This window comes from Pomacea canaliculata, linkage group LG13 (genome assembly GCF_003073045.1).
Source record: "Pomacea canaliculata isolate SZHN2017 linkage group LG13, ASM307304v1, whole genome shotgun sequence".
NCBI classification, from domain to species: Eukaryota; Metazoa; Mollusca; class Gastropoda; order Architaenioglossa; family Ampullariidae; genus Pomacea; species Pomacea canaliculata.
In genome coordinates this window covers 8,632,143-8,657,511 of record NC_037602.1, presented here as the reverse complement: position 1 = coordinate 8,657,511, position 25,369 = coordinate 8,632,143, and the positions used below count along the sequence as shown (strand labels likewise).

At 41.3% G+C, this 25,369-nt stretch overlaps 1 protein-coding gene across 1 annotated transcript; it reads left to right on the top strand.

The window, feature by feature from the left end:
* Positions 1–3,520: 3,520 nt before the first annotated feature.
* Positions 3,521–25,246, top strand: LOC112553620. Its single transcript, XM_025220967.1, has 3 exons — positions 3,521–4,678; positions 22,337–22,540; positions 23,137–25,246. The coding sequence occupies exons 1-3, from the start codon at positions 4,378–4,380 to the stop codon at positions 23,508–23,510; spliced, it is 879 nt and encodes a 292-aa protein (XP_025076752.1). The 5' UTR covers positions 3,521–4,377; the 3' UTR covers positions 23,511–25,246.
* Positions 25,247–25,369: the final 123 nt, after the last annotated feature.

The following is a 25,369-nucleotide window of genomic DNA, read 5'->3' as shown; positions in this document are numbered from 1 at the left end:
TTCCCCTGCGGGTTCCAGTCAAGTGCCTGCCTGGCAATGGTGTCAGCCGGTTTGCGCAGGGTGTGTCCTATCCAACCCCACTTGCGCTTTTTGATGTCTTGACTAGTGGCATTCTGGTTAGTTCTTTGGAAGTCAACCTGTCGATCAGACTGCACCAAGTCAAACTTTTTGTTTTCTTTGATTCTGATCAGCAGAGCGTACACAGACAGATTTGTGTGAGGGCATGCATTATCAGGTACCGACAGGAGTGATCGGTGGAGGAAAAATGCAACTTGGCAAGGATCCAGATACCATCTTGGGGGCTTGGCTCTACACACGATAAATAAGTAAACCGATCAGTGTCATACATAGCCCACAAGGGCTTAGGTACACGTGCACTTGAGGAAGGCTGAAGACTCTGGATGACACTTTTCTGGAAACCGAAAGAGTGTGATGACTCGGGATATTGATGAGAGTCTAGGTTATTAATAATGTTCTCTGCCATTTACAGCTAAAAGGGAAACAGATCGATCACACATCAGCCTCTTGCCGTGTGAACACTACTCTCTTCATGCACGTCATGCACACTGTGGAGGAGTATCCGAAGAAAAGTCGACTGTCTGCTCAGTAAAAAGGTGTCTTGACTCCGAGAGCCGAGACTTATCTACTATGCTGGTGAGGAAGTGGGAAAGATAGCATTTAGTGATTAGTTTAATTTTGTGTATGTGTGCGTGTGCGCGCGGTCGTGGGAAATTTTATATCCTATGTTGACAAGGCCCGCAGAGCTTTTATTTTGAGGAGCGAAAGGAGTGGGAGGATATTTAGCGCATGCGTAAGTGGGGGTGCGTTTACGTGTGAGGTGACAGTGGCCACATGGCAGCTACACTAACGGTTAATGGTCATCAACTGTTGGGGGATTCCTTTTGGCCTCGGTAAATAAAAAGGCAAGAAGGGCTAATTCCTACTGATGGATGATTCTTCAAAATACCCGCTGAATATCTTAGCCCGTTGTGATTTCAGTCTGGTGTAGTTAACGGAAAAAATCCAGGTTATACCCCAGCTGCCCTCCCCGAGAACATTTATCATCCAACTGACGATGTAAAAGTCGATAAGAGCCCACGGGACTGGTGCCGTACCCAGAAAGAAATACGTTCGCTCAGTGGTACAAGCAAGTCAACAGAAAGTGTCTACCCACATTTCATACACTCAACTGACGGGGACAACAAAAGACGATGACGGAAGGCCAAAATGGGATCGCTCAGTCCTCGACTTTGAATGATTCTTGTAAAGCTGCCAAGACCACAGACCCACCGCGGTCAACATTTTCATCTTTACTAGAAGGAATTAAGTTCATTGCAACTCACTAACTCTCCCCTGCCCACCATCAAAATTCCCTTCCACTTTGGAGATTTGATACCTTCAAACACTGATTTACACAAAAAAAAAAGTATTTAAGCATAACCAAGGGATATATGCACGTGATAGCCAGAGTCAGTGTGGACCATCAAAGAAAACCAGAGATAAAGGAGAATTTGACAGAAAAGCTCTATTACTGACACCTTGGAACAGATTATCTGAGTTCGTAATGTTTTGAAAAAAAAAGCTGCCTCCTTGCTTTCCATATTAACCTCTTTGAGGAAACAAGATGCACTTCTTATGAGTCCGCTCATTTAAAAGTATTTACACTCGGCTTAGCCTTTAAGAACAGATCAGCTATTGATTAGCGGTACTAATTACACCTCTTAAAAACATGAAAATCACCTATTTCCTGCTGATTTTTGAAAACATATACCTTGCTTCACCAGCAACGGCCACAGTCTATGGAGAGGTAGAGTGTAGGCAGGTGCCGGTAGGGACCATCCCAGTCTACCCCTTGTTGATAGCAAGCGTACAAACATTTGCATGTAGATAGGATCTCTGTATACCACTTACTCTAATGGAGAGCCTATATACATTGTGCCTGTAGATACGATCTATGTATACCCCTTGCTGATGGTAAGAAATCGAGCAAAAGAAAGAGCTGGTAAGTAAACTATCCACCCTAACCCCTTCTTCCCCTTCCCCATCCACAACAAAAAGGATCTTGCGCAAGTGGGAGAGAGGTTTGCTACAATATTTTTATAAACAGTCCTGGTAAACATATGTCAACATTCTCTGCAGCTTTGTCTGCCCCAAGGTACAGGGTGACTTGGCGCAAGAGTTGGTTCCCTTACTCGGGTGCTGTCCCCTTTCAGCGGTGCAGGTAGTAGGAATCTTTGGGTGGAGGGGTAAGTGGAAGGAGAGGAGACAACACCCGTGGCCTTATAGACATATCGTTTTCACGGTCTGCCACACGCACTTTCCCTCCCAAGCCTCAAGAAGACACAAACTTGACTTCCACCATCTTGAAAACGCACTCATCACAAAATCGTTTTTGAAGTGCACAGAGGTTGTAAGATCATCAACAATGTACACCCGTATTTTTTCATGCCTATAGTTGGTTGATATGATCCAGACTTTATAATTTACAGGTCTTACAAGTTCAGTCGTTTGGTTGTCTGTAACCTGCTGACTTGTAACTCCCAATGCTGCTTGTGTTCTGTTGTAGGACACATTACCTGTAATCGATGACTGAATTTTCCGATAAGATATCGGAGAGTGAAAAAAAAAGCAATCACAGGATAGTTTGTTGTTCAAATAGACGATACATATACTTTGTGTTTCTCATTGGTAGTCTTTGGATAATGTTGATATTTGTCAGAAAAGACCTTTATTTTTATGTAAGTGTTTTATAATGGACTTAACAGAAGATTTTAATTCACATCGCGAGGTCACTCCTAGAGAGGGGAGAATGAGTGTGCGTGCAAGTGCGTGTGTTCGTGTGCTGGTGGGAGTGTGGGTGTGAAGAGTTATTGTCCTCCAAAAGAAAGTACTCTGAGTGCACGATGTGTGTCCTGCTCAGGGGTACATACCGTGTAACTGAAAAAGCACCCCCTTCCACACATACCTCCACTCCTTATCCTGTGTTCTCGCCCCTTACTTGTTCAAACGTCTCCTTTCATGCTCACCTTTATATCTATTTACATTTCCGAGCGTACAGTATATAGATTGGCCTTACATCCCATTTGACATGACACGTACTCCGGCAGTTGTACACGCAGCACTTTAGAAACATTCTGTTGTACACAAACCGCGAGCAGCAGTCTTGCTGAACTGTATCTCCTACAGTACACTAGGTGTACACATAGATATATATCTGCGATCTTCATGCTGCAGTAGTTTTTGGTACCTAAATATCTGCTTTACATCAGATGAAACATATATACAGCACCAGATCATTTGACGACGACGACGACGACGATGGTGATGATGATGATTAACAATGTAATTTAGAAATTCATCCATTATCACTATTATCAAAATTAAAATCAGCAATACTAACTCAAAAAAGGTGTGATGGAGCTATTTACCAATCATTAGAGCATCAGAGTAAAACCCACGTGCGGCGGTGTCGTTGGCTGCGGATCTGACTGCATGACAGGACAAGAAGGGGAGTGCGAGCGTGGGCGGGGGAGAAGGAGGGGTGTACGGGACGATTGACGTTTCGTCAGAAGGGGGCGGGGCTTGGCCCGGTGTGAGCGGACAGACCTGTGGGGTCAGATACACCAGATAAATATCTAAAATATCTTTGCTCCTAAACTTGAGCCATCCAGACAGTATTACCTACCCACACTTTGTGCACCCGACCCCAGGCTCCTGGCGTCGACTATCGTGAGAAACACGCACACACGCAGTGCGTGCACACAGGCACACGGACGATAGCCCTCTACCTCGCTCACCTGTCCTACTCCTCGCCGAGAGTTCGTAAACATGGGGTAGATGGTCTCCATTCAGCAGCAAGCTATAACAGCTCGCGGCAGTGTCTTCGGGTAGTATTCGTTGTTCCTGAAACTACAAATGGTGTACCCCGAGTGCGTAGGCAACACTCTCTTGTGTCCATCACTGCGAGGGTTGTGTGCATTTTTGTATGGACCACACTTATTTTGGCCAGAGGGAGTAGGGTTCTTTCAGTACTATGGTGCCCTCCCAGGCTGCACTACGAGAACTGATCCAGAGCCAGCCGGCAGCCACCATTATGCCGACGATTAGACAGTTCGGCACTTGATCCCACTGCCTCTTCGAATCTGACGGAGAGGTGGAGTCAAACTGGTAGTGGGTCGTGAGAGAGAGAGAGAGAAAAAAAAAAAAAAATCCGGGGTTCTGCATCGAACTCAGGACTCCACCATCTCACACCCACACCCCAGACCGCCCCAGCGTGACATCACGAGACGAAAGAGAAGGAAGACAGCTCACAGTTGACAGTGTCAACATCCCCGCAACCCATCACAGGCCTTAGCTGATGGGGGGAGTGTTCCAGACATGTCACGGCTGCTCATTTTCTTCATTGTCTTCATCGTATTCTCCTCCTTACCTCGGTGTGCTTCTCGCTCATCTGCTCACCTGCTGACCTCCACCGCTAGCCACCAAGACGACGTTCAGGTGGAGGAGAACGTTGAGGAGGACGGGGTCAGCGAGTGCAGCGACAAACCACACACGAGCAAGGGGGAGTGTTGTGCTGACCGCAAGCTGAGACAAGAGATGAGTTGTATGAGACAGGAACTAACAAAACTGAGCAAACAGTTTCAAAGTCTGGATTTGGAAACTAAAAAATACTTTTCAGGTAGGTGCTAAAGTATTATTTTTATGTTAGAGAAATATTCTGATATTCCTGTGCATTTGTACGTTTGTAAAATTTTTATTGCTACGTGCTACACACGTGTGTATGTGTATATCTGTTTATTGAAACTAAGATGCATGCTTATGATCCATGTATATGTATGAGGAAGATCCAAGTATTTGTGTGTGTGTGTTCATGAATGCCGACACGTGAGTTCACAAGGGTGACACTTTTATATAAAGTATCTACAAAGTTATCTAACTATGGTCATGTATTATTTTATGTAGTACCAATGTCTAACACTGTGTTACTTGCATGTTATAAATAACAAAAGCCGGTCATTAAATATTTCTTAAACTTTACAATACAAATTCATGATACGCAAAATTACTCGCATTTAAAACTTGAGCTATTTTTGGAAATTATCAATGAAATTCCTTTTCGGTATTTTTCTTGGAGCTAGTCTTCCCAGAGTGCAAACCCTCCCGGATTTACTTAAGTCAGCCCTGACATTACCTACTGGTTTCAGGAGCTTACAAATCTTTTCATGATTTGTCTACCATGCCTCAAAAATTGTGTAGTCTACTTTTTTTAAAAAAAGGATCACTACATCACACCAACTGTTTGCAATTTCTCTATGGCAAAAGATTTCATCTTCTTAAGAAATTTTGCTGAAGGAAGGACACGACTGGTCTGGTTTTTAATGTCAAGAAATATAAACTTGATCAAAATGGTCTCTTCTAAATTAAATATAGTCTCTCCTGAATGACAGGATGACAGCGAAGGACGGAAGAGACTATCGTGGATGACAGAAAGGGTGACTGAATGACAGAAAGGATGGGCGTGGCCCGAGTGGGTGAGAAGATGACCGGGAATATTCCCCACAGAAAGGTGGACCGAGGGTGAGAATATATCTCCTGTAGGATTTTAACATTATTAAGACATAAACACACTGATATTACAGAGGACGCTTGTGTAGGTGATTGCATCGGGTCCGTCCTTTCGCCATGTTCAGGTGTTATACGCCACAAAACGCAATGATCCGCATCGCCCTCGTCAGGTACACATGCTTGGTGACGGACACGAGACTTTGAGAAATCTACATAATATTATAAGCATCATGATGGTATAGCAGACAACTTTGTCGGGAGTCGTATGGAAGAATGTTGTCAGCTCCGGCTGCCAGTGTGTTCTGGAAAGAGTCTATGACACTCTGTCTCATTGAACACATCTACATACCTATGGCATGCTTCACCGAGCGTAACGGTTGTGTTCCTCGCGTCATTGGCGGACACGCTTTAGTGAGCACGAAGTTATGCACGTCTGGACGTAGATATGGAGTTCTTTCCACCTTTTTCCTCATAATTTGCCCCTCCCCCTTTGTTGTTGTTGTTGTTGTTGTTGTTGTTGTTGTTGTTGTTGTTGTTGTTGTTGTTGTTGCCACTTTCCATGTTTGTCCAAGCGACACGTCTTTGTTTCGCGACTCAAATCTCCATGTTACCTTTTTCCACACTTTTACGTCTGTGTGCATTGGCCAAGCATGCAGGTGAGTAAATGACAGTGTGCGTGTGTGCGTGCGTGATTAGAGGATAGATGAGTGAATGAGCCTGCGTTCGTATGGCCATGCATTCCTATCCTTCTCACACTCAGACTACGAGGACAAGCACACACATGTATACATAAATATGCATAGCTTTCGCAATCTTTCTACTGTTCGCTAATCATCCATGTAGTCGCCCAACCCATTTGTCTATCCATCCACAAATATAGGTGTGCTAGGGGGCCTGCACTTCTCTTTTCTATTTTTTGCCTCTCGCACAGAAGCTTGGGAACACACACACAAACACACATATAGGGAGAAGGTAAGCAAGAGAGGAGCACTAGAGAGGAAGGGAGAAATCTCAGAAAGAAGAACTCATGTCCTGGTGTTACTTTGCGGAGACGCAGTTCGAGACTAGGATGTGTTCGGTCTTGTCCAAGTCTCCAAAAAATCGCCAGTCTTGTGTTTGTAACTGACACTGGGGCCCACCCGACGTTATGGAGGATGGGTATCATTGGATATCGCTGGGTATCGCCGCGAGGGCCATTCATGACATGCAGAACCTGCTCTGAACCTGTCGACTTGCATTCGATGAGGCACCGTGAACAAGCTTAAAAGAACAGAACAAAAAAAAAAAAGTGTTCACAAGCTTAAAGGTATAAGAGCATACTGGAACATGTTGGAAATCAAAAGCGTTTGGGTATTCAGGAATAATTTTTTTGGTGCTCAAATCAGGGATGTGAAACTTTTAGCGGGTGCTTTGTCACATGCAGGTTGAAAATATTATTTGATATTTGTACACAACACGTACGTCTGTGCACTTGCGCGCGCGCGCACGTGTTATGTGTGTTTTGAGAGAGTGTGTAATGTCTTTTGTCATTAGTTAGACTCTGACCATTGATCACTGTCGTCCACTGGGAATATTATTGAATTAACAGTTTTCATAGGTCATGTCCACCAGCAGTTGGTGCAACTTACCTTGTAGAGGTGTGGTGGCTTGCGCTCCTTGTCGATCCACAGAGCGATGTCGGCAGGAGCCTTGTTCTCCTGGCAGGTCCAACCAAACCAAACAGGTCTGTCAGGGGAAAGGCCAGACTAAAATGTTGCCCCCTGGTCCTCCAGGTTGGGCTATTTGCTTTGGGACAACAACCCACTCATTAAAATAAGAGCTGTTACAGAAACCGCAACAAAGGCCTGGTCGGGAAGAATCCTCTCTAGAAGGGCTTATGATGGTGGTGGTGAAAGCCTGGGAAGCCACCTCGTAGACTCATCTTTTGACGAACCACATGGGTCCAACTGAGGGTCATCTGGCGAGGTGTTGTTGCGGCCCTATGCTCCTCGAGGAGTAACAAGGAATAATAATATTATTAAAAAAACATAGGTCACGTGTTCTTGTGGAAAAGGCTGCGCGCGGTTCTCTTTGAAGCAGTTATCATGCTTTTTGCTTCCTGGAGCAGACTTCAAAGTGCAGCTTGTGGAAGGTTATCGTTTTCGTCTGTTGGATTAAGATAAAATAAACGCTCTGTTCAAGCTCATCGCTACTTCTTGACGGGAAAGCAGAAAAGGGACAGGGAGACAAGATATCTTGAAAGTGGCTACAAATGTTTGAATACTTCAAGATACTGTTAAGACGAGATTAACATTTGTTAATCAAGGTAAAGTATTGATAGTAATTTAACCACTAAAATTATTATACCGAGCTCACGCCCTCAGCTCCATATTTACTGTTCATAAATCTATGTTATCTCTCTGCCGCCTCCTGGCAAACAAAAGAAACTTTCAATGTTTTCAGAAGTGCCATTTTTAGCCCACAATCTACAACAAAACAGCTTTTGCATGTTACAATAAACTTTGAGAAAGACAATAGCGGAGGACTGGGGGTGTCTGGAGTCAAACAACGGAATTTCAATATCGCCAGATGCCCACAATGTCTGCATTAAATCTTCTTTGTGAGCAGTTCGTACCTTTTTTTCATCAAGTTTATCCCCAGTCAAGGACCAGGCCCCATAGAGATTTGCTATTGTCCAGTACCTGGGAGGAACTAAAAATACAGTTTCCACAATCACAATGCACGAGGATAAAACAAGTTGAGCGTATCGCCGTCAGTAAACAAGGACCTAACTGGTCACGCCTCCTTTGGGGGCTGAATTACTCCTTTATTGACTAATTCCTTGTGAACTGCTTTTAAAAGTAAGGTATGTCAAGTTACCTTTTAAGTCAGATATAATTAACGGTCTGCCTAATCACAAAACCAAAACGAGCGAAGTAAAAAAAAAAAAAAAAGAGTTCTCGAAAACACAAGCGTGACAAATGAAATGTTCTATACCCTGCTCTACCTCTTTAAAAAAAAAAAAAAAACAACTTTATTTTCGTATCTTGTCAGACGATCTAGTTCTTTTTATCTAACGATTTGTCTACAGGGTTTGTCTTACCTACCCTTCCCTCTTCACCCTTTCCTCGCCCCCCTCTGTGCATTTGGTTCTTCTATGCTGTCTCTCTGTTTGTCCCCCCTTCTCTCTCTCTCTTCACTTGCTTGTTTCAACGATAGAAACCTGACATGAAGAGCAAACATGACTGAACAGGAACAGCTGACACGTCCCACGGCGATGCAGAAGCAAGAAGAAAGAAAAACGAATAAAATCCAATTATGGTTGGGTAGTTATAATGTACTTTATAGACCGTGATCGCAGCAGGTGTCTGTTTCATTCACCTAAGCCCCGCTGTACATTCGATCACCTCGCTCCTGTTGTCGGAATGACTGTTACACTTGACAACGCTCGATGAGCTCTTCCGCCACAATGGCGACAGGATATGCTGTGTGCGCATGCGTGAAGGTCTGATTCCGCCAGGCGCGGTAGCCATTGTCGTGTGTAGCGAAGAAAACACACAACCACGAACAAACAATCAGACAAACCCGCTATAAACATTTTACTTTATTGTGGCCAATCTGGTGCTGGCTTAGGAATTCTTTTATTGGATGTTTGAGCTTAAACTGTGTTTTCTGATTTCGGGAGGTATATATAAATATCAAAGGGCTGATCCTCGAGTAGGTGACTTTTGAAACTCTTGCCGCATCCAAGTTTAAGATTAGTTCAGAGTTGAATTAATCTTAAATTGTATTGAATTTGCACAAATTGCGAGTGCTAAGAACGCAGTGTTGTCATCAGTCTCCCCGACGATCAGTGTTCCTTAAAGAGAGTTATCATGCATTCCAAAGTTAGAGATTCTTTCACTCCATAGGGCATTAAAAGTATTAACAACACGCAATCACACATGCACGCACGCACACACATATTGCATGTTTACAAATGAACTGCAGATGCACGATCCTTTGCAGTGCGAACTAGGAGCTAGCCATCAAACCAAAAGGCAGGAAAATAGCATAAATGAATGAACGAAAAAAGTGGAAAATATGAAGGAAAGAAAGGAAATGAATAAGAGACGAAAAAAGGATAAAGAAAAAATCAAACGAAACAAGACAAAATAATAAAGACTAGTAATGGCTTTTGTTTATAAAGATGCTGCAAAACAAAACAAAAAAATCAATTTTTGCGTACGTTTATCCGTCTGCCTGATAGCCGCCACTCTAGTGACGAAAAATGGTCGATTTTCACAAGCGTAGGTTTACTTTCAGAAAAATATAAAATCGGTTTACAACTCAAGATGAAGATGCCTTCGTAGGCCATTATTAATAATTTTTGGATGATTCAGATTGTTCAATGCGGGTTTGTGTCATTGATATTGTGTCACTGGTTCCATCAACATCGAGGATTTCATGTTTCGTTGGACATAGAGGAAAGGCCGTTGAGAATGAACACTGTGACTGAGGACTGAGCGGCGAGAAAGATAGCAATGACGAGAAACATTTCGATTCCATTGGTTACATTTTGGGCGCACTCTTGTACGAGGAAGGAAGAAAAAAGTATAACTGATATGGTGGGAATATCGCGCTATTTTCTCAGTGATTTCAGCCTTTGGGATGAACTCTTTGAAGACTTTGCGACCATCGACCCCCCCGAACACAAAATAAAATGTCCCTTCAGGTCTGTTTTGAGAAAAGCCCCGTTATTTTACTGCCGTGTCCCCTACCAGTTTGGACCATAATGTTTCTGGCTCAATGTTTGTTGAACCTATGACGGGTAAAATTCCCTGTCCATCAGCTTATAAATATGTAATTTATCTCAGGGAAAGTAACAGACAGCAGATGGAGATAGCTAAAAGATGGCTTAGTCCTACAAACGAATAAGCCGCTTACCAACGCTGTCTCAACGGCTATTAGCCCATGAGATCCTTTTTTATTGCTTTTTATTTTATTTTATTTTATTTATTTTACCTTTTTCTTAATACTCCGTGATTAGTAATACGATTTTGAGATGTTTGATGCTTGTTCGATTTTCGAGATCCTTTCTTTTCTTTGGTTCCTTAGCATCATTAACATCCCCCGTCCTTCTTCGTGCCCCAGACGCAGGAAACACCAGGCGAAGAGAAAAAAAAAGAATAAAATGCTATTTCAACATTTTTGTTTCAACATGCGCCATAGCAGCTGCACACTAGCCACACATTCGTCTCTAGCATCAGTCGCTGTGGCGACAGGAATGGCAATCAGAGTTGAGGCTGATAATGTTTTTGAAACCCACGCTTCCGCCCTGCTCCCCATCAGCATGCAAATGCAGCTTCACCGACTGTTTACCAGTCGTCTGGCCGTGCAGCACGTTCCTACTACGTCCGACGTGCTAATCACGTAGACGCTGATATCGCCGTCAACAATCTGCTCTGGTGAGCATGTCTCTTTTTTTTTTTTCCTGCGCCTCCGAGACCGTGATGACAGGCAGCAATGGCTATAACTCTTTTATGTGAGATTATTCCCTCTTGCACCACAAGACTACGAGGATCATACGCAAAAAGTCGGAATTTTTATACTGGGTTTTTTCCACTGGTGGGTTGGAGGTTCGATCGTGCATTTTTCCATAGCTGGAAACAGGTCTGGCTCTTGTAGAAAAATGATGTGCGTGGGTTGCTTCGAAGTTTCTGTAAAAAAATTCTGAGTGCTTGGGTTTTGCCCAGATGAGACACGAATATTAGCATAAACATAACGCCATACTCCGAACTTAAACTAATTACTCAGAGAGTAAACGAACAAGGCTCACATGCTGACAACTGACAAATTTCTTTGATTTTTTTTTAGTTTGTTGTTACTTCACAAATGTCAAACTCCGACTGAAAAGTTTCACATTTTTTTAAAAGACTTATTTAAGAAGGTAAAATTTGCAACGCTTGGAAATGTCTGTCCATGCATAAATTTACTTTACTGTAGCTTCGCAACAAGGCTGAAAAAAATGTTGCATTTCGTATTTAAAAATAGATTTACCTGATTTAGTGATATTTCGCAAACGCAAATATTCAGGAGATTGAAAAGTCCATAGAATGCACAAGTTTAATTTTCTTCGATGCCAATCCCATATGTCCTTCCCCATACCCTACCCCAACAAAACTAACACACACAAAAAATGTTAAGTCGTAAAAATTTAAACTTCAATATTAAAAATGACTTGCTCTTATATTTCTTTTTTATCGCAATTAAGTGACTGAAAAAAGTGCACAAAATAACAAAAATATAATAGAATAATCTGAATAATGATGCTAATATAAAAAAACAGCAAACATTAAAAAATGCGAACAAAAATCCATGAATAAAGTTGGCCACGGAACATCCGGCTTCTGTTACTTCCGGAAAGTAATACAAACATGCGCCACCTCGAAATTCCTGGTCATGGAGAATTATCGACAACATTCTGCAGCTAGAGAAAATTTGCATGAAAGGTTAAAACTGGATGAATTTACTGTCCTGTAAAATTGCCAAGCCATTGCCATGACATTTTACGGCCATGAAGGCGTGTGTCATGAGAGAATTACAAAGCCTGATGTTACTTTATTGTATATTGTCGGAGCTTCGGAAGCAAATACAAATCTTCTATCATATAGTCTCTTCTTTTTCTGTGAGAGGGGAGAATGGGGTTACAGGTTTGAACGAGGACACTGAACGAGCAGATCCGGCTTGATGGGTAGGCTTGGTGCAATTTTTTTCCTAATGAGTGGGTAAATCTGTGCAGGATATTATTTCCAAACCTTTGGATGAATAACCCACTTCTGTTCTAGAAAAATCCCAGTGCATAAAACTAGGATATACATCTAACATAAAACTGTTATAAAGAAAAAAAATTGGAACTTCTTTCTTTCAAAAATCACTCCTGTGCCGCTTAGATGCGTTGCACACGTGCAAACGAAAAGTTGTGCGGAGAGGAATGAAAGTCTACCTTAAGCAATTTTTTTCTTACTTAAAACAGTTTTAGTTTAAAAATCTAATGTCTTGTGTACTGTGTTTCTATAAAACTAAACAGATTTAAGGCCTAAAGTGTATGAATTGTGTTGTGCGACCGGCCTCAGGACTGTATATTTACGATATCGGGGATTTCACTAGTAAAAAGAGAGCAGAGACAATGTGTTTATTACGTTAATTATGTATCTGTGGACATACGTGACGTCCTAGTTTGCTATTGTCTGCATGGGGACGTTTGTAGGTGTGTATATCTACAACGGAAGGGGGAGGGTACTTCGCCAAATTTAGAAAATAGTATCTTGCACTGAGCTTTACCCAGTCATTAAAAAAATAAAATTGTCTCTCCTTCTTTTTTCCCTCAAATTCCACAAAAAAACCCTTTGTCAACAACCCACTCTGTTGTCATGTCAAGGCAACAATAAATAAAAACGGAAATAAAGGGAGTGCGTGTGCAGTTGATAATAATAATAACATCATCATCAACTTTTTGTCGAGTTAGAAGAACATCAAGAAATCCAGGTGTCATGGTGACGTCATATGTCATACGTGACGTCACAGAACGAGAGTCAGTTCGGCAGAGGGCACAGCAGTAGCTTCTGGTATGAGAACCAACTTTTAAATGTAGACAGCTTTGCACCTGACTCAAACCTTTCAATACCACGTGACCTGTCAAAAGACAGGGTTCAGTACGTGTGTTACCGAGATAATCGAATTTCTGAAAAAAAATCTAGGATTTCCCACCCACCTACACAGTCAGCCCAAACCTGAACTTGTAGGAGTGCCAACCACCGTTAGATGTACTCGTTTGCACAAACGTCGTGAGCAAAGGGGTGCGAGGGTAGATACTACCTCTGTCACTTTGCATCTGTTTCTATGTTTGTTAGTATTCTTTCTTTTCTGTTTTTAATTCTTTCTTTCTTCTGTCTGCCTGTGACTCGCACACACACACACATCTCTCCGCTCTGTGCACAGTTTATGCTGTACCCACTTCAACGAACTTCTACACCAGAAGCATTTTTTTCAGTCACATTGAGTAGTACGTGTCCGGCACGTAAAAAGGACGTTACATCGCAGTCGGTGACTTGAACAAGACCGAAGCAACGTAGATACTTAGTTTGTTCAGGTAAATCCTTGTCCTGTTTACATCAACTGCTTAAAGACTCACGCGGATAACACGTCGATTTTGTAATCTATTAACATGCCTATCCAGCCGATAATTGATTTTATCCGTTCATCAACGCATGTGCCCACCAGAGGCACGTGACAACCGGATGCTCGTAGAACATGGTATTTATGACGGACGCCGTCGCTATTGTACGCCGGACACAACAAAGCGAGTTACAGGCTCGATATGAAATAATAATAATATTTTTTAAAAAAAAACATTTTTATAGTTGGCGCTGTTCCCTTGTGATCCCTTTCCCCACTCCTTAAAGTTGATAGGCCTTAGAACCTTGGTAACGATACGAGCGCAGAAGAACCCCGTATGATGTCTTGACTAATCTAAACACAGGTGTTAGCTGCTGATAATAGGTCCCTCAACGAAGCCTCCTCTTAATTCTGAAACAGATAAAACTTTTAAAATGCGTATCAGCTTTCACACCTGCGTTCTTAAGATGATGAGAACGAACGTCTGCGGTCTCGAGACTACACAGCTTGCCTACATGCACACCTGTGCGCACCTGGGAGAAACAACAAGAGGGAGGGAGAAAGGTCGCCAGGAGACGGGTCACATCCTTGAGGAACAGCATCTGTTCGAAAGCGGGAGATCCTGTATTGTATTGGGATGGTGTGATTAGAAATGATCGTTTAATACATCGCGTAAAATAACTGTTTGATGGAATGCTTGCTGTCTGGACATGCTAAAGCTTGAACGACACGCAATCCTCCTCAGTCTCTTCCTCTTTCGGGTTTGCACTGGTTTGAGCAAATACAGTGTGCAAAGGTGCGCCCAGGTGTTCTAGGTCGCCTATGTGGGTTTTTTTTTGGTCTCACACACCCTGGCGTGAATCGCTATTGTATACAATGTCGTTGTCATTTACCGATTTGTGAAAGAACACCTGTAAAGAAACCTTCTGATGTCCAGACGTGTCTGCTCTATTTGGTGACCTTTGACTTCTTTCCTGGTATCAGCTCATTATCCAGCATCATGAGTACCCTTCTTAAAGATCCATTAAATTACAGTATTTTTACAACCACCATTCCTTCTAGATGCTTGCTTGAAACACCAACATCCTTGTCTGTAATCAAACACGGATCCGTCAGCATTTTTTTTTTTTTTTTTTTTGGGTGTTTGGTGAGGCACACTTCCTTTAGTTTTATGCAGCATATAAAAAATTGTCTCAGTTTTCTTTTTAAAAAAATGATATTTTATAATCTCCCTTTCCCGCTAGCAGACCAGCTCATTGGCAAACGTCTGTCTCCCTCCCTGACTGTCGCCTTGACTTCTCTCTGTGCGTGGTGATGTTTGAAGACTTGCATTTCGCGAACAAAGAGACAACAAGGCGCAGAATTTGAGAATTTACATTGTTTTTAAAGTTTTCCTCAAAGGCCTACACGTTTATTGGTTTATTAATTTACACGTATGCATGTCTGAGCGCACATACTCACATGAATATATATTTAAACATAAACGCGCGCGCGCGCGCACACACACACACACACACATGTAAGTATGCATAAAACAATTTGGTTGGTAATGTTTGAGTGTGTAGGTTAGTTTTCCTCCGGCATTATAATTCAATCCAATCTGCAATTCGTCCGCCATTTTGACTTTCTGAGAATCAGGAGTTTAGCAGTTCTGGTTTTGGTTTTGTGAAACACGGAATAGGTTAGTTCTGTTTTATATTAGCGCAGTATGTCATTGCATCGCTTTATTTTTGTCCCTCATACAAGTGTCACTTGAATACAGTTTAAGAATGAGCATCACACCTCTGTGACCCGGCAATCGCAATAAAGTGCGTGCCCAGACATTTAGTCAGGGTGTACAACTAGTAGTTTCCCAGAAACACGAAAGGCTCTAGGGCAGTGGTTCTTAACCTTGTTTGAGGTACCGAACCCACAAGTTTCATATGCACATTCACCGAACCCTTCTTTAGTGTCATCACGAATTGCGGGAGTGTCCTGACCTCCATGGCGGAGGCTCCGCCGAACCCCTGAAACCGACTCACCGAACCCCTAGGGTTCGATCGAACCCCGGTTAAGAACCACTGCTCTAGGGGTATAGAGGGAGAGTTGCTCGTCGCAGGTACGGGATTTCAGGTAGCCACAGGTACGAACGCCCACATTAAACTCATAAGCGCAGACGCACGCACATTCACACAGGTAAAGGCGGCGGCGGCGGTGGTGGTGGCGGTGGTGGTGGCGGGGTGGGGTGGTGGTGGTGGTGGTGGGTGTAGTGTAGGCGTCACACAGTGTTATGCTGTGTAGGCAGTGTTCAGGTCAAGGATACAAGAAACACTTGTAAATACCTTTGGTGTTCAGATAGGGTGACTGAGAGGTTCAATACTGATAGGACTGAATACAGCAACTTCCTTGTCCGTCTACCTGGCTCATTTGTGTGTGTATATATATGTGTGTGTGTGATCGCACTCTACTCTGACTAGCCTCGGAGCAAACTAGGGCGTTATAAATTATGCCCTTAGAAAACGTTCGCTACTATAACACATTTATGTCCCACGGCTCATTTATCACCGGGAGTGCAAATACAGGATTGTTTATGGGGATGTGGGCGGATGAAAGGTGAACATGTACCCGCTATAAAAAAACACACACACAAAAAATAACATTCATAAACGTTGATAACCATTTTACATTATAGGACGTTACACAGCAAATCCTTCTCTATCTCTCTCCTCGTAAAGGGCGAGGTTCAGTTCAGTCCCATGTCCGGGCGTAGGGGGACCGTCCTGCAGCAGCAACAGACATAATTTTCCACCCGGTCCTCTCTTGAGCAGATGAGAGCAAAAGGGCGAGGGCTAAATGGAAAAAAATTGTTTTCTTACTTCGGTATTTCGATAATAAAGAATTTTCATTGATAATTTAATCTACTCCTCCACCTACACAGCGTTTTACCTCCGAGGGAAAACCTGCATATATTTTGTTTGAGGTTCCATATCAAGACATTGCATGCAAGTTGACTTCGACCCAATCCTCTAGAGACTTGGTCTGTGACCTGCAAATGTCGGACTTCCCTCCTACACGTGTTTCTATGGTAATGGAGGACACAGCTATGAATTCTGTGTTGGTGTTTTTATTTATCGTCGCCAGTCCTCAGAGTCGGACCAGGAACACGTGCAGCTCATATGTAAATAAAAATAAACCCAGAGTCATAGATGACGTCAAATGAGTTAGAAAACGTAGTAAAGAAAACACGAGTCACTGAACAAGCGTCACCACCTTATAAGTGACGTCAAATGCAAGTTGAAATGTTATTTGATGTCACTTCCGTGCAAGAATACATTTGGAAGAAAGCACATCCGCTTCTTTTTGTCCTGAAACACTGTTTTCATCGTAAATATATACAAGCGATCTGTGCGTATGCGTCAGGTTTCGTTGCTGAAGACTGTACTTCTATGTCTGTTCCCTAAAGGAACCTCTGACGAGAAAATTTCAGCCATGGATTACTCACTTATCTATACTGTACACTCTTTGTCAACCTTCCCCCACCTACTCAACCAGCACCTACCCTACTCCTCCCTCTCCCCAACTCTCCCCCTGATCCGCTAGTCGTCGTGTCGGGGCGGACGTTGACGAGTATTCACTTGTGAATGAAACTCGTGTGTGGCACAGCTGGGATCTACAGCCAAGCATTCAGTTTTTAAGTGTTTAAGCTGCATGAATTTACATGTAAATTAAACCGAAACAAACTAAAAGTTTCAAACTGCACGCTAGTTTATTTTGTTTTCTAAATGTATGCATTCATAAAAAAATAAGAAAGAAAATGGACATTTTTTCTCCCTCTGTGTGTGTGTGTTTTGTGTTTGTGTGTGAAGAGCTAGGGCCCGGTGGGAGAGAGGGAAGACGGTAGAGGATTCACAATGTTTCAAAATCCTGGCTTCTAGTTCAGTCTGTCGATTTATCAATGAAATACTTTCACCGGCATTAATAAACGCACCTCAGGGTGAACGCGGACATACGTATCTTTTTCAATGTCCTGCTGGGTGCGCATTTATAATGAAATGAAACTATTCACGGGGTAGACAATGAATAAAATATTTCGTGAAGCTTACAAGACCATCTTGCGATATAATAGCTTATTTCATCCTGCACCTTTCCCTCCAACCCTCACAGCCAGAAATCTTTCTATGAATACACATATTTTTATTATAATTTTAGGTCAATATTATCTCCTGTTCTTTCATCCTTTTTTCCCACTTTTTTTTCCTTCTTCGTTATTTTGCTTATTCTCTCTCTTTTTTTCTGTCAGCTAGCGATTGCAAATTCTTTCATCGTTTTCTTGCAATTATAGATGGACAATTTTTTATGCTTACAGGACGAGGTTTGAATTAATATAAATATTTGTAACAAAAGAACAGTCGCCGAGCCTGTCTTCACTTCCAGTTCCCATACAGGGTTTGTGGCCATGCATTTAAGGCTAGACTGGGACACAAAGCATGTTGCTTGTATAACTTAGCCTTGTATCGGTCGTGCTGAGATAAAATTACTGAGTTGTAAGCCGCCCAGGGAGCAGAACGTCTGGGTTACGGTGGCAGCCACATAACTCAGTATCTACTTCTCTTATCTTCTTGTCACGGCTCATTCTCAAAAGTATTTCACTGTCGGGTGGCGAGCATGTCTACGGTGTTATCTAGAAACATAGCTTTGAAGTGTTCAACACCTCGTGCATGTTACAAGTCTTGTGCAGGCGAAGCTAAGCGTGACGAGTCCCGTAACCTTTATTGCACAATCAGAAATTTGTGAAGCGTACCGTGATAGAGGGTTGAATTTTTATATATTTTTCTATTGTTATCTGTCCAAGGTATTATAGTGTAATCAAATGTCTTCCTCGAACACTGTATTATGCGAAAAGAAAATTTTTGTTGCATTGTTTCTTGTAATCATCATCAGCAGCAGTAGCATCATCATCATCAATCACGATAAGTACAAATATAAATCAACATAATAATATTATTTTTAGTAGCTTTATAGGTTTTTCGGATTATGTTTTAGCCATTCATTTTAAACATCAGTGTGACTATATACTTACCGGTGCAGAAGTTTAGATAACTGAGACTGCCACTTAGAAAACTAAAAATTAACCACAACGATGACAGAACAACAACAACACAACAACAACCCGAAAAATAAACCGCGACTAGTAAGTTAAACAGTTAAAATTCTGATACCGCTACAGGGAGAGAATCTTGTTTGCTTGTCAGCCCCTAATCGTAATGAATGAGACAAAAGGATTCTTCTACACGGTCAGCTGCCTTTCCTCTGGAGAAGACCTGGGCAAAGGGGCGGCCCGCGGGCCGCATCCGTCCCGCCTCCTGTCTCTGACCGGCCCACTCGCTGGCCCGCCTACCAGTATATATACTATATATACAGTACTGGGTAAAACTGAGTTAACTATATTAGTCTGGCCCTCTAAAACCATCCCAATTTCTCATGCGAACCCTTGGGAAAATTAATTGCCCACCCCTGCTCTAGAGGTTTGTGTCAATCTGGCGAATTTTGTGCAGGTCAATGTCACTGGAACTGCAAAGCACCATTGAAGTTCTTTTACGAGCAATCAGAAGCTCAGAGTGACCCACTGCCATATCGGCGAGTACTTGAAAGAATCTACAGCTTGCTAATGTCTGAGATGTTCTACTTTCATTTTCTAAGAGACTATTTCCAAAGCTTAGTAAGATTTTCCCCGAAGCCCCTTGTCCTCCCTTCCCTCTGGTCCCTCCGCCATTCAGTCTGGGGTCTGATGAATTGGACTCTTGTTCCAGATGTCAGCAGATTTTTAGGGAGCAAAGGCACTTCACAATATCAATGGTTCCCACTGGTCGGTGACATGGTGGGTGGTGAACTGAAGGTTACTTGGCCGCTTGCCTGACTTTGTTTCGAGGAAGCTTCTATAGCTGGCTGGATGTGGACATGTTGCTACAGGTTCTGCCATACGAAACGTGAAGTGAGAACTAAAAGGTCTTTGTGAACTGTAGTCAAGAGATAGCCCGACGAGGGCAGATTTTAAAAAAAAAGTCACGCTGTTGACGGGAAGACATCTTGGAAGACAGCCAGAATGAAATCTCAGAAATTGTTACATACCATGCTTTATTTGTAGCACTTTCTTCTTTCGGAAAGAAAAACTTTTTTCAAAATTTTATCAACAAAAAACTTCCCGTGGCCATGCACCGTACACATTACATCATTTTCCTTCTACTTAAACAAAACTGGACCTGTCTGTATCCAGAAAAGTCCATGCACTATTGTGTTGGATAGTTCCGACAGACGACAATAATTTGTCGACAGGTGCTAAGCTGTTGGCTATCAGGTGTCGGGAGGAGATGTCGTAATTTGCAGGTGAACATATGCCAGTCGTAATTTACACATTGCAAAACACAGAGAAATGTGACACTGTTATAATTCGGAGATTACAGTTATAAATGCACAGAATTGCAGATTACAAGGTATAAACACTTGCCAATGTTGTAATCGTCGGATCACAATAGGTCAGTAACGACCTCTGTGTACAGGACCAATATCTACATGATTATTAGTCAAGCAGTTGTAAAGGTATGTCATCATCGCAAAGAGCATCTGGGTGCACTCCCTCATCAGCATCTTCCCCTTCCATTTCGATAAAAATTGGGGAATATTTTAAATATGATGCACCCGTAGTTGACTAAGTAGTTAACACCGATGGACCAGGTTTGGTAAAATATGACATCTTCATTTGCGAGATACATGGTACATGACACCCGTAACCGTTACATCAAACGAAGAAAAGAAAAAAGTTAAAGGATGGATAGACGAGAGAGGTGGAGATTTAATGAAGGAGAGGTGAGAGCGAGAGAGAGATGGAGAAACCGAACTGTAATTCCAATTTTTCAAATTTATTCACTCAGCCAAAGGTTATAAAAAAAAGTCTTATAAAAAATGTATTTATCCTGATATTAAAATAAGCGTAACTATCACAATTAAGGCTACCTGGAGCTCAAGAACTGCCTGTTCCTCCTTCTGATATCTTCTTTTCTTTCTCGGTCTGTCTACTGGACTATTCCTCCTTTCTACTGTGGTAAACCAGAACATGTGAGATCGCGAACATTCCTGAGAGCAGTCATGAAATTCCAGCATCATTTTTGAGCTGTTAGTGAGGGCGGTGCCATCTTATCTCCTTTTCTGCAACCAGTCTAAAGACTCAGGTAGACATTCCACAACTACTGGGTCACCTGTAAGAAAGTAGGTTGTCGGCTACAGTCGGTCTTGCGGGTTCGAACCTGCGGCTAGAAAGACTAAATGGAGGTATGAAGTTCATATACATTTAGGGTTTAGACTATCCAGTTCACCAGTCTGTCCCTACCTGAAATGCCTCTACGAAAATACAACTAATTTTGAATTTATAATATACAGTCTAAACAAAAATGAACATCGCGCGATTATGTTGAATAAATTACTGCTACGTATTACTTCGTAATTAAATTTTCCAGGCATTGTTTGAGCTCCTTGTCACACATTCACAAAGGCATAATTTATCTAACAGTTCACATTTTTTGTACAATCTACACTTTGGCAAACGATTGCTTCGATCTTTGTGCGTTTTTCGTGGTGAGCCAACAAATGTAACCAGACTCTATAATGTCATAATTAATTGAAATTAATTTTAGTTAAAGTCAAACAACTTAATTAAATAATATAAAGATATGAATAACTAAAGTGAATATGGAGTCCATTATTTAAATAATTTTTCAGAAGTACCAGACTATCGGAAAAAGACAATTAATAAACAACGCATTAAAAGTAACGCACATTATCAATATGTTTACGGAAAATTTTTCTATTCAAATACGTGTCTAAATAACTTATGTTTCTACGAAATGTAAAAATAAGCATACCATAAATATGCGACAAATCTCTATACAAAAAGGACTGTAATTATAAATGATACAAACAGTGCAACAAATATTTGCCAACACATTTATACTTTTTATGCATCCAATAGCAACTTCCCTTTTTTTTTACTCAAATACTCAGTTAACATTAACCGATTCGTCAAATGAAAACATCTCTTTTTCGGAAATGTTACCAGTTTTGGGAAATCTTACTATCTTACTAATAATATTTTTCGAGTATTATTGCTTACTGCTCAGTTATTTTCTTTATACCTTGCTTGATTTTTGTAAGATGTTGAGTTTTATTATTTTTGAGATCTGAGCTGACATTATTAGGTTCTTAATTTTTCCTTTATGATGTTATTTAATTTACTGTACCAAGTGCGGAGTATCCCTCATGAATGAATGACATTTTTATCAAATATTTGTGTCCGTGTTGACACTCATATTTTGGAATGAGATGACCACCTGACCACCAGAATGCAAGCAATCTGCGGAGGACGTGTACGGTGTTTGTCAGGGAGAACTAAGAATAATGAGCTCGCTGCTTGCTCTTTTCACCCTCCTAAAAGTAACATCCTGGCAACCTTAAGATAAACGATTATAAAACCCTGTTCAAAATATTCATGATGTCTGGTTATGCCCTGGGCTATGACCTCTGGTATAATTTTTTGACTATAACAGACGCTCAACTCCAAAGATATTATTGTCTCTGAAGATATGCACTCTTTTTTACTCGACAGATGCACAGAAGGAAAAATGCTTCTCGGCATCGTGTCCAGTGGGGGCAGTGAAGTCCGATTGTCTGTGTCTGCTGTACGTGCTGCACCAGAAGCTCCCCTGGCTTGAAGCACGTGATTACTGCAAGAGCATGGGTGGCAACCTCGTCATCGTCGACTCGGAAAGAGTCACCAAGAAAATACGATCATTCCTCGACAGCAACATTGGTGAGATGAATATGCGCCTGTATGAGGGCTGTTGCCAGTTCATTTTACAGCTCTTTGTTTGGTTTTTGTTTGTTTGTTTGTTTGTTTGTTTGTTTGTTTGTTTGTTTGTTTGTTTGTTTGTGTGTAGCCTTATTTTGGCGGTTCACCATGTTTGGTCTTCCTTCCCTGGCTACTCTGGATTTCAGTCCTGGTCGGTTCTGTGTTTTCCTTCAGTCTCCATGTGAACGTGTAAATTCCCTCCTTCTTTAAGTGTTTAATTGAACCTTTTGTTGTTATTGTATGCGTTTTCCATGTTATTTAGTCATGAAAGCCACCCCCCCCCCAATCAACCCAACTCCATGATGTCCAAGACATCTGCCTGCATTATTTGCCATTTCCCTTTTGATATATGGATTTTCTACCATGGTTAATATAGATTTTAATCGTTTCTTTCCCAACTGCATATCTTTTACTGACATTAGCAGCTTAAACATATAAAGCAGCTATAATTTAGTCTTTCTTTATTAAAAACAATTTCAGGAATGGAGGGACAACGGTTGATATTTGTTGCTGTGCAGTATCTATTTTTTAATTACAAATCTTGTTTTGTCTTGCAGGGAAGAAAGCAAGGAGAAGGGTGGAGATCTGGACCAGCTTGATACTGACAGTCGAAGGAAAACCAGAACCTGCTCACATCAAACTTTTTACAACGACGAGAGCCCAAGACTTTTACTGGCACACGTTCACCGGTACTAAACAACTTGACTATACCAACTGGGGGAGAAAACCTGACAAGGTCAATGAAGGTTTGCTGGCAATGCCTTCATGTGTAGCTATGATAGGGAAGGATAATTTACAGTGGGAAGCAAGACAGTGTGTGGAAAAGAAATATTTTGTGTGTGAGTTTCATTTAAGGCCAGCGAAAAAGAATCGCTCAAATGATAGACAACAAATGCAAGAGAACTCCAAAACAGCCTGCGAAAATGGTTGAAAAAGTACAAGATGGACCTATGGAGGAAAAAAAGTACTTGAATGGTATATAAGTGGGTACAAGACCTACAGGTTGACCTTTTTTGCAGCTCTTTGGTTCATCTGTACTCATTTTTGTGTTGGTTATTACCTGCTGCTGGCTGTTGGGACATGAGATACTCGTGGAGACAGGAAAGTGTGTTTGGGAGAGAGAAAGAACAAAATGAAAAGTCTGAGCAGCACCAAGAGGAACACTTTTTTTGCTTTGATGTTCACACAGCTGTGTCCAACTACTCTACTCGACTTGTGCAAAATGAACCAATAACTCACCTTTTCAAAGTGATAGCAACATCCTGATTGTTGTTTTGTGTCTGTGTTACTTTACAAGACCTTTTTTTTAAGTGGTCTGGTCCTTACAACTCACTGGTTACTTTTTATGGATGTTTTTCACGGAAAAGTTACTGTGCACATTGCACTCCCTGCAACTGAGATCTACTGTGTCTAAATATTCACATCGCTTCTAGGTGTTTGTTTCCTGCACTTCTTTGCAGACTGTGACAGCATTGTTATTTTATACACTAGGTTCGCAAGACTTCATAGGTAGAGTGTACATTTGTATGGTATATTATTGTCTACGGTCTTTACAAGTTTGAGTGTGTATATCATCAATGTCCGACTCTTTTTCCAGGGTATTACTTTCTGTTGCATCAACTCACTTTTTTCTTTACAAGGAGGGATTTCCCTTGCATCAGTTTCCAGTCCTCATTGGGATAATGACTGATCGCATAAAACTTAATTCTGTGCAGTCAAAGATAAATTTATTCTCAATGTGATATATTTAGTATAGCCCTATTGTTATCTTGATGTGCAATGCAGAACAAGGGGTGAACGGTATTTATTACCTCATGATAATGTCCTTAAGCAGATACGTGATCAATATGTCAGTATTCTCATTTCATTTTGGTTTAAATACTATCAAAAGCTGTGTTATATTCATTCTTTTGCCTTAATTGTTCTTTTGTTCACTTAAAGATGGTGTGAATTGCAATAAATTATATTGAGCATACCTGTGTTTATCCTTATGTGTTTCAGTGCAAATGTGTGGTTTTTATGATGTGTATTTGCATGTGCATGCAAGCACACGTGACAGTTCACACAATCTGTACAACAGTTTTATATATTTGCACCACCTTTTAGGAAGGCTTTTAAAGTTTTCTCTAAATATTCCTCATATAAAGCAAAAAAGTGCATCATTCTGCTTCATTAAGTAGGCAAAGAAGACTGCATAATTATTTAATGTGATAGTAGTTTGCATTTCAAGGTGACATTAAATGCTTGGGGCAAATTAAGAAACACAAATGCCTTCTTAAACTGGAAAAATGCCAGACATATGAACCATATTGCTTTGCTTATTTTTTTTTCTAAGTAGGAAAATACAATGTATCTTAATTACTATGTGATGTTCATACCATCCATTGCTTTCTGTTTATCATATTTATATATTTTACAGTTGTTATTTCACTCATGTACCTAAGAGTAAGGAAGACATTGTAAATATTGTTTAGGTTACAATGCTATTCATTTCTATAGTGCCAAATGTATTTATATACACTTACTATGTTCTTTTCCATTTTCTCAGCATAAGCATCTGTGACATGATGGTTAATGTGTTGTCGACAAGTCAGAGGGAATCTTGAAAGCGTATATTTTTTGAATAAGAAACAAACCAGCGTGATGGAAAATAAATGTTTTATGGTTCATTTTATGTCATTTATTATGCTGATCACTACAATGTGTGGCATTTGGGAACGACTCTGCTTGCATATGCAAGTATGCTCACTTTTTTGGGTGGTGGTGGTGGTGGTGGTAGAAAAAAAGGTA